The sequence below is a fragment of the Haliotis asinina genome, chromosome 13 (assembly GCF_037392515.1).
Source record: "Haliotis asinina isolate JCU_RB_2024 chromosome 13, JCU_Hal_asi_v2, whole genome shotgun sequence".
NCBI lineage: Eukaryota > Metazoa > Mollusca > Gastropoda > Lepetellida > Haliotidae > Haliotis > Haliotis asinina.
This window is the reverse complement of record NC_090292.1, coordinates 51691370-51702243: the sequence shown is the minus strand read 5'-3', so window position 1 is coordinate 51702243 and position 10874 is coordinate 51691370. Positions and strand designations below refer to the sequence as shown.

At 39.1% G+C, this 10874-nt stretch overlaps 1 protein-coding gene across 1 annotated transcript; it reads right to left on the bottom strand.

The window, feature by feature from the left end:
- Positions 1 to 6727: 6727 nt before the first annotated feature.
- Positions 6728 to 9708, bottom strand: LOC137259672 (ankyrin repeat family A protein 2-like). The gene is made up of 4 exons (XM_067797272.1): positions 9693 to 9708; positions 7752 to 7820; positions 7317 to 7403; positions 6728 to 7134 (listed from the first exon to the last, which is right to left on the bottom strand). Exons 1-4 carry the CDS (start codon positions 9706 to 9708, stop codon positions 6728 to 6730), a joined length of 579 nt encoding a protein of 192 aa, XP_067653373.1.
- Between the last annotated feature and the right edge of the window lie 1166 nt (positions 9709 to 10874).

The window sequence follows — 10874 nt, the reverse complement described above, 5'->3', positions numbered from 1 at the left end:
CATTAAAATTGAACCCTTTTGCTGTGTCTAAAGGTATCCAAGGCATTGCGGGCGATGTGAAGAGTATTAGAAGATTCCGTTCTGGTGCACTGTTGATCGAATGTGCCAAAAGACAACAGTCAACTAACCTTTTAAACACCAAAACTTTTTTTGGCATTTCCTTTACTGTCTAAGCTCACAAGACCCTCAATATGAGCAAGGGGATTGTTAGAGATCGTGCGCGATTGCTGGCCGACATGTCAGAACTAGATATCGTCTCCGAGATGAAGGATCAGGGTGTACTTAATGTAAAACGTTTCTCATCCCAACAAAATGGCACAACCATTCAAACTAACACCTATCTGTTTTCTTTTTCGCTACCTACTGCACCAAAATCACTAAAGGCAGGTTATTGTAACCTCAGTGTTGAGACATACATTCCAAACCCGGGGAACACTCATCATTCTCAAAAGACTGTCCTGTTTGGAAAGAGCAGATGGAGATCAATAAAATAAAATTCACGCAAAATATCTCTTTTTCCGAGGCCAAAAAACTGGTAAAGAGATCTGATCTTCAAGACAGTTATGCTGCCGTAGCAACCACATCATCGGGGTCTAGCTCGAAAACAACATCAAACACAGGCTGCCAAACTACCTTGACATGGGTAAATTGCGATTCTCCACAGCTTTTGTACCCTGCGATATCATCACAGACTGAGGAATCACTTCCTAGTACATCAAAGTCTTCTTCTGATCACAAATCATCATCTCAGTCACATTCAAAGTCTCAATCGATAGCTGATAGTCAACAAAAGGTGAAAAGTAAACCGAAGCCAAAGCCTGATGCCTCAAAACAACAAAGTGGCAGAGCTCCTAAGGGGTCACAGAACAAAATGCAATTGTTCAATAAATACGGGTCTCTTGAAGACATGGACGTTTCTGAAAACGTCCATTCTAGGGCACATAGCTTGTCGCCCTCCAAAAAAGTGCGGGGTAGATCCCCAATAAATCCCCCCAAAAGATAGTTTATTCCAATAATATTGTACAGTGGAACTGCAGAGGACTGAGGACTAATTTACATGAATTACAGCTATTAGTCCAAGATTTTACACCTTCAGCGATATGTCTCCAAGAGGCATATTTAAAGCAAACAGATACGTTTGACCTTCGTCATTTTAATGCATATCATTGCTTTTCACCTCCGGGTGATAAGGCCACTGGCGGATCATCCATTCTAGTCAAACAAAACGTTATTCCAAGCCCTGTTTCACTTAATACTAGTATGCAGGCTGTTGCTGTGAGAATTACTTTACATGTAGCGTTTACGCTATGCGATCTTTATATTTCACCTCTTTGGCTTTTGCCAAAACTGATCTTCAAGCTCTGTATGATCAGCTCCCGAAGCCCTGTATTATAATGGGAGATTTAAATGGGCACGACCCACTCTGGGGTAGTGTAAATATAAACACTAAAGGCAAATTGTTGGAGGACTTTTGTTCTGACAATGATTTATGTATTTATAATGATGGTTCCAAACATATTTACACCCTGGTACAGGGACTTATTCTGCTCTCGACTTGTCATTGACAAATTCAGAACTATTAAATGAATTCGAATGGTCAGTCCACGATGACCTCTGTGGAAGTGACCATTTTCCTACTATATTAAAAGCAGAACTCCATCTGATGTTCCTCCATCATCAAGACAGAATTTTGAAAAGGCTAACTGGGCTTTATATGAAACACTGTGTGCTGAAACACTTAAACCCGAACGGTTTATTGACGTTCCTGATGCTATTAAATCTTTTTCTGATGAACTGAATTCCATACCTGATGAGTGTATACCAAATTCCTCTGTAGTTCCACACATACGAAAACCATAGTTCAACGATGAGTGCAAACAAGCTAGGAAGGCAAGGAAAACGGCAGAACATTATTTCCGTCGCCATCCTATGGTGCATAATTTAAATAAATTTAAAATTTTAAATGCTAAAGCACGACGTACTTTTAAACAGAACAAACGCCAATCTTGGCAAAATTATGTGTCCAAAATAAATTCTCGGACACCCATGTCCAAGGTATGGAACATGGTCCAGAAAATCAAAGGTAAAGCTACTAAATCTACTGTCCATCATCTTAAAGATGGAGATCAATTGCTTACTGATAAATCAGATATTGCTAATAAACTAGGTGAAACCCTTGCTAAACACTCTTCCTCTTCAAATTATGTACCAAAATTCCAGCAATATCCAAAACAAGAAGAAAAGAAAACTATTAATATCTATTCAGATAATGGGGAAGATTAAAATGAAACGTTTTCTATTCATGAACTCCATTCTGCTCTTGATCAAGTTCATGACACTGCTACTGGAGCTGATAACATACATTATCAACTCCTGAAGCACTTACCGGAATCCTGCCTAGAAAGTCTTCTCAATATTTTCGATGATATTTGGACATCGGGTCACTTTCCTCCGTCATGGCGTGACGCCACAGTAGTACCAATACCTAAACCTGGACGTGATCATACTGATCCGTCCAATTATCGACCTATTTCACTAACTAGCTGTGTTTGCAAGACCATGGAACGCATGATAAATAATCGACTTGTTTGGTACTTGGAAACAAATAATCTTCTAACAGATATACAGTGTGGTTTCCGTAAAAACAGAAGTACTGTCGATCACTTAGTACGACTGGAATCATTTGTTAAAAACGCACTAATTAATAAACAACATGCTGTGTCTATCTTTTTTGATCTTGAAAAAGCATATGACACAACCTGGAAACATGGTATTTTGAGGGATTTACATGACTTTGGTTTGCAAGGTCGTTTGCCTCAATTTATTGCCAACTTTTTAATGACAGACAATTCCAGGTTCGTGTGGGTTCTACCCTCTCTGATCATTACAATCAGGATCAGGGTGTTCCACAAGGCAGTATTTTATCTGTCACTCTTTTTAGCATAAAGATCAACAGTTTATCAAAAGTTTAAAACGATTCAATTGATGGATCGCTTTTCGTGGATGATTTTAATATTTCTTGCCAAGGTGAAAATATGCATACTATTGAACGGCAACTGCAGTTGTGTTTAAACGAAATAAATAAATGGTGTCTTGAAAACGGCTTCAAATTTTTGAAGTCCAAAACTAATTGTATACATTTTTCCAGAACATATAAGCCACATAAGAACCCAGAACTATCTCTAGATGGCACTCCCATCAAAGTTGTAAAGGAGGCCATGTTCTTGGGATTAATGTTTGACTCACATTTAACGTTTCTACCACATATCAAATCCTTCAAAACTAAATGCCTGAAGGCACTTGACTTGTTGAAAGTCGTTTCAAATTCTAAATGGGGAGGGGACCAAGCTACCCTCCTGCAACTTTATCGATCACTGATCCGGTCAAAACTTCATTATGGCTCCATTGTATATGGTGGAGCCTGTAAAAGCAACCTGAAACTTTTAGATTCTGTTCACCATCAAGGTCTAAGACTTTGTCTTGGCTCCTTTCGAACTTCACCTGTTGACAGCTTGTACGTTGAGGCCGATGATGGGGCTCTTGAGCAGCGACGTATCAAATTAGCTTTAGAGTATGTAACAAAATTACATTCCAGTGAGTCAAACCCTGCATATAACTGTGTTTTCAGTTCTCTGTGTGTGGACTTATACAATATGAAATCTTCGCTTGTACCGCCTCTTGGTTTAAGAATTAAAACATTTCTTGCTGCTGCCGGCATTGAGCTGGAAAATATAGCTCCTTCCCGTCTTCTTTCTTCTTCTCCTTGGCAGTTGGTTTGGCCGCAAGTGGACCTAACATTGACCACATTTAAAAAATCATAAACTAATGAATTACAGTATAAACAAGAATATAATCAATTGAAACATAAATTTAGCAGTTATAAATCCTTATTTACAGATGGGTCCAAGGACGGTGGCGCAGTAGGTTGTGCCAATGTCATTGGATCCAGAACAATATCTTCTAGATTACCAGACAACAGTTCTATTTTTACCGCTGAGGCTAACGCCATATTAACAGCTCTTAAATATATTCAGAGACGCCATAAACATAAACAATATATAATCTATTCCGAATCTCTTTCTTGCCTTCAGGCGATTAAAAATCTTTCTTGTAAACATCCACTTTTAATTGAAATTATTGAATTATATAATGATCTTGCTACTGGCCAGTACGACATCGTCTTCTGTTGGTTACCCAGCCACGTTGACATTTCCGGTAACGCAATGGCCGATCTTGCTGCTAAGGCAGCATTCAACAAATCTGTGACACCACTTCTTATTCCTTATTCTGACTACAAAGCTAGGATTAGAGCTTACACTCGTGATCTGATGCAGAAGAAGTGGGACACCCACGTAGGTATAAATAAACTACATGAAATAAAACCCTACATTGGTTATAGATACTTGGGTTGTCAGTCCAGATTTGAAGAAGTCATTTTGCGACGATGTCGTATTGGCCATAGAAGATACACTCATGCATACCTTTTAAAAGGTGAGCATCCTCCGTTTTGTATCCCTTGTGATGAGAGAGTCACGGTCAAGCATATCCTGCTTGACTGTGTTGAATTCTCCATCATAAGGGATAAGTATTTTTCTGTAAAAACTGTTAAGGATCTTGTTAACACAGTCAGCGCTCATTTAATTATTGGTTTTTTTTAAAGGAAATTGATTTCTTGGTTGAATTTTGAGTGATATGTTCTGTATATAAATGTATTTTAATGATTGGTAGTTTAGGTTAGGAACTAGAATTGTTAGTGGCTGTACCCTCAAAGGGGGTTGAAGTATTGTAAAATTATTGTCCTCCTGAGAGGGTACGTAAGTCCACAAACATTCCATGTAAATTTAAATCTACCAGGTTTTTAATTGTAGTATTCTTGTTGTTTTATTTTCGGCTAGCATATTGTACACTCGCCAGCAGCTGAAGGGATGGTGTAAATCCAACTAGGGCCCATGCAGGTAGCAAAGGTACTGTAAGTCCCCATGGTCCCTAGTTTGGTGATCTACCTTCAGTTGTTGGCGATCTATAGCCTGATTTTATAGTGTATTGTCCTAATCGTGATGTTGTTTTTAACTTTCCATGCTAGTTTTAATTCCATTTGTGATATTCTAGTTGTTTACTGTCCTTCGTTGACAGGTTTTATAGTAGACATATAATTAATTTTGATATTAGATGTTCTCGTCACGATATGGCTGAGATATTGCCGATGTGACGTTAAATGTTAACTTACTCACTCACCTAAATATTCGTCTCACCAGTTCAGAAAACAATATGCACGTCCATTAAGCGTTTTGCTCGTGCTTGCAGCTGAAATGGATGCATGTGCATAGTTATCAAACCATTGTTTCGAGAGTAGTGTTGTGTGAGTTGACGATTCAGTAAAATGACTCAGAACCAGTTATCTGAGGCCACAAAATGGCAAAATGAAAGAAGGCGAGATGTCCTGGCGACTGATTACAAGACGTGTTAACATCTGTCACAGCGTCATCAGCAAGTTCGTGAAAGAAACACCACAACACAGGTGAAGTCGCTGGACGAGGTTGACTCAAAAAGGTCGATTTGATGGATGACAGATCTAGGCGGCTTCAAAGATCCGGGTTTGATTCCCTACGTAGGTACAGTGTGTGAAACCCATTTCGGGTGTCCCCCGCCAGGAAATTGCTGGAATGTTGATAAAAGCGACGTAAAACTAAGCTAACTCACTCACTCACTCACTCACTCACATTATCAAATACACATGTATAACGTAAAGCTCACTTCCACGTCTCTGTTTGCCTGTCACTAAGACGATTTAAAGGCTTATCCCATGTTTATAGGTGAGACTTTAGCATAATCATTGGCGACTTGATCGCTTGCCACTGATCACTAATTGGCTGTTTTCAAAAATTAGTTCAATGGATAAATATCCAATATTTACATTTACAAGCATACATACAGTAAACGATACCGCGAATGTCAACATGGCGAGATTTGCGACGTGCATAATTATTGCCGGTCATTTCAGAAATTGTATTTCACCTAAAAACAGCATGTTACAGAAGTGGAGGAGATATATAATTGTCTTTTTGGTATCCAGGAAAAAATAGAACTGAGAGGGTTTGGGTGATGCTTGTTTGCAAATTATTTTTGTATACTGTGCGTTTAGTCACTGCAGAATGGGTGCATGTGACACCAACATTGTTAAATCTTGCAATAATCAGCTGCACACTTCCATTCTCCTTTTGTTAAGCAAAAGCGACGACATGGTGTTTGACTGACACTGCTTGTGTTCTGTGACAGTGCGGCTGAGAAGACGGCCGAGCGTCTCAGTGTATATCTGTGACGTCATCAGCAATGTGACGTAACGGTCAGTGTACAAATGGCGCCACGTACAAATGGGTGCACCTCGGCTCAGTCTGAGGTCACAGAGTGCAGCGACATGTAAACAAACAGTCTGTTGTTGTCTGTCTCACAATTCGCGATATTCTCAGAACAAACTTAACACAGAATTATGTCCAGACGGGCGACGTTTACGTGCAATCACTCATAGTTTATGTTTACACTCACTTCACAATTTTCTTACCTGATCATGCGAGGTTCCAAACACAAAACATGACAAAATGTCTTGAATAAATTCAACAACTTTTTTTTATATTCAGAGAAAAAGGAAATCACGACTACATGAATGGCACATACCACGTCGGTGTCAGTAACGACATGTGCTCCGTCTGTGTCCACACCAACACCGACTTCAGTGTGCACCACGTGACACCAGGAGATCCAACACTCGCTGATATCTCCAGTGTCTCGCCCTGTCGGCTGCAGTCTGCCCCTTGTTGTTCCTGGCGTTGACGTCCACCACGTTCAGGTCCAGGATCAGCTTCACCATCTCCAGGTCTCCCCTTTCACAGGCCAAGTGAAGGAAGTTGCTACCGAACCTGTCCACCAGTAACACATCAGCCCCTCTACCCACCAGGAACTTGACCACGTCCCTGTGTCCCTTCATTGCTGCCGCCATCACCGGTGTCCTGCTCAAAAATCCTACTCCTCTATAGTTGATGTCAACGTGACTCGCTGCCAGGATCCGCTTCACTCTCTCCAGGTCACCGTTCCTGCTGGCGTAGTAGAGGTCGCGACCTGCTGCTGCTGATGGAGTCGCTGTAACACAACGTAAACTGTGTACACCAAACGTCTGTCTCACACATCTACAATGTTGATACGTGACTCGGACATTGCTACGTGAAAAGTTAAACAATTCCATCATGGCTGAAAACAATCCAACATGACGGGAATGACATGATAGTGTCAGTACAACTGTTGCTGCTGGGTTTTCCACCTACCGTAGTTATCAGAGTCTTGTGTCGTCACTGGCGTCGGTGGAACTGTCGTGCTGGGTGTCAGATCCTCACTCACGTCAGTCGTGGAGGCTGAAACAGGGAACATGTTGCTCAGAAGACGATACAAAGCACATAAACATTTCTGTTTTCGCCTTTCTAGATATGTTTTCCCTATCAATATTATGTATGATTAAATTCTAAGTACATATCTTACGGACAAAGTGTTAACCATATATCATTCAGTTTGATTGAGATAACTCTTATAGGCACGAAAAAAGTTACATATCCTAATATTAATTTTTACAGTTTGAAATTCTGTCGATCGATACCGGGTGATATTCTTCCCTCAAGTCAAAATCACCACGGGCATATACATCAGTGAGGTAAATACAGGGAGAATTAAAAACTGAGTTTCCTGAGCTGGGTTTTCCTACCTACCCTGTAGGTCTTGAATCGTCACGGGCGCTGGTGGTGAAACCATGTATTTCTGCCTCGGGTCAGTCGAGGCTGAAACAAGGAGAATTTTAATCAGAAAACTATACATAGTACAAAAATATTTAAATTATTACTAATGGCCTCAGGTTCTGCTTTCCACAAATGTTTTGCCTTTCAATAGTATGTATTGATAAATTCAGTTATAGCAGAGGTGTTTAATGTATGGTTTGCTTTCATGGAGATTTCATTTCCTAAATATATTTTCACAGTCTGCTTCAGTAAATGTAGTAAGGTGTGTTTTGTGCATTCACGGTGTTATGAGAGTTGAGACCGCCCCCTTTGTTGAAGTGCTGTAATTTTGCATAGATGCATATTTTCCTAAAACATAAAACATAAATTTGAAATATAAAATCTCTGCTCAGAGCACACAATTTCAGTTCAACTTTCCGACCACTATTTAACTAATCACATCATATTTATCGACTTAATTATGTATGGTTCCTCAGTTCATAATCTTGGCATTGTGCATATGTTGATCAAATTGTTGCCATTTGATAAATAAACAGCGAAGAACAGGAATTATGAAATTGTAAATTGTATCTTAATACGTTTTGCACGACTCTGTACCCGGTATTTTAGACAAATTCTAATATGAAGCAGATTGAAACTTTAGTTTTTTTTCCGGCAGTGTGAAGGGCAACACGTCAACATGAGTCAGTGTTAGTGCAACACAGTTGTAATTTGTCAGGCAGATTCTGTGAAGCTCTCACAAAATGGCTGAATATCGAGCGACAGCGGCAGAACACACAACTACTAACTTAGGCGGAAACTCATGAAGTCTTCCGTGACAGAGGTAAATGTCATCAGGTCAGAGGTTAACGGCCAGTGAGAGCACATAATTTAAGCAAATATTACAAGTCTATCGGGGAAAACACTGCGTTGTTATGTTTCCCCAGACCTTCCATCGTCCCCGTCGGTGACAGGCTAAACACAGGTCTAGGTGTAAACATTGTGGTAAGCAAACACTTGATTCCTACAACGTTCATGCTGCTTTACAGCAGCCATACAATATACATTTACACTATCTCATCAAGTTTCACAAGTCAGTTTAAAGTGATAAAATGAGACCTTACCCACCAATAACGTACGTCCTAACAAGAGCGACACCTCACTGCCACGAAGCACAGCTGCCAGCTATGACGCCATTGTGACGTGTTAGGTTAGGAGCACGACAACGTTTGGCGCTCGCCTGCTTGGACTGATCAACAGCTCTATGTGTAAATATTTCCAATTGTCCGATGTTTGCTGTCTAGTTTTGTTTTAGTTTTATGACAGTAGCATGTTACAACACAGTTCGCGTTACCTATGGCATGACAAAGGTATATTAGCATATCGGACACTACCCTAAATTGCACTAATTCACCGACTGTTTGTATCGCGTAATTCCTTATTTAAGTGTTAAAATAGTATATAAGTCCCATTTCAAAATAGGTCATATCTGGATATCAGTAGACCTCAAAGACGTAGGTGTAAATAACTGAGACCACTCTGTCAAACAAGGACATTGAGGTACTTGCATTGTGCGTATACTACTAAATATAACATTGAAAGAAAAACTGATGTTTTCTGAGCCAGTTACGTTAAGCATAGACAGGTATTCCCCATTTCAGTCTAGATGTGAAATACAGATACCCAGATACAGTGCACCCTGCTAATAATGTGTGATTTTAAGATGACAGAAATGCTGAAATAGTGGAAGATTAAATCTGACTCAAGGACAATAATTTCACTGTACTTCAAAGCAATGTGTTACCAGAGATTCCAACATGACCGGGAATCCAACTGAAAATGATGTCGAAGTGGCCAGTAGGCTATTTAAAATGCATTGAATATCAAAAGAAGACGCTACACTCAGGGGCAAAAGAAGAAAATATCGCCCATTACGTCCCGTGTCATCCATCGCGTCAGGGTAGGTTTAGCGGATATGTTTTTCGACGGCCTTGTGAAATTACAAGGTAAAGCGCTTGGATTGATATGAATTAGGTTAGTGACAGCTAGGGTTTGGCATTCTGATATTTAGCCTCTACAAAAGAAAATGAAACAGTTAACGTATATGCCAGTCTCATTCATAAATGTTTATGATTATAATAAACATAGTGAATCAAATTATCAATCTACAAAAATACAGACACATCTACAGCTCAAAAATGAATTTGGAACTCTATATTCCTAAACTGAGTACACAAAAATAATGATATGATTAGTATGTTAATACATTGGCATTTATATAAGGGAAGAGCTTATAAGATAGATAAACATTCCAATGTTTCTGAACTGTTGAATTAAGAGTGATTTTTGCCTATAAAAGGTGTCATGAGAACTGTATTTTTTGTGCTTGAAGCCAGTATCAGTGTACTGTACTTTGATTATTTTGAGCATGGTAACCCTGGTGTTCTTAGAGTACATCTGATGCAAATCATCCGACATCAGCAATTATTCAGATAGATACAAGTTAATAAATAAAATAATAAAGTTAAAGGCTGCTCTGGGCTTTTTGCTTTACTTTATTATACTTTACATCAGTGCATGCATACATAAATTAACTCACCATCAGTGATTTTGCTTTTGAATTTTGAGTATTTTGCTCAGTACTTGTTGACCAGTTCATTATTGTGATTTTATTTTTTTTTACATCTTAATTTTATGGTGTGTATCTAGAAATTATATCTTGATAAAGATACTGGGTAGTATGTTAACAGCTAAACTTATTTGGACTAAAGCACTAACTACTCTTGGTTCTCACAGTAAAAAGGATGTTATGGCATTGTACACATGTAATATGGTATTTATAGCACTAACTACTCTTGGTTCACACAGTAAAAAGGATGTTATGGCATTGTACACATGTAATATGGTATTTAAAGCACTAACTACTCTTGGTTCACACAGTAAAAAGGATGTTACGGCATTGTACACATGTAATATGGTATTTAAAGCACTAACTACTCTTGGTTCACACAGTAAAAAGGACGTTATGGCATTGTACACATGTAATATGGTATTTAAAGCACTAACTACTCTTGGTTCACACAGTAAAAAGGATGTTATGGCATTGTACACATGTAA

Excerpts from the sequence above, each read along its gene's own strand:
- LOC137259672 (XM_067797272.1), bottom strand. Across the intron at positions 7,404-7,751 it reads GACGATTCAAGACCTACAGG|CCTCCACGACTGACGTGAGT; the intron begins GTAGGTAGGAAA and ends TCCCTGTTTCAG. Across the intron at positions 7,135-7,316 it reads ACAAGACTCTGATAACTACG|CGACTCCATCAGCAGCAGCA; the intron begins GTAGGTGGAAAA and ends GTTGTGTTACAG.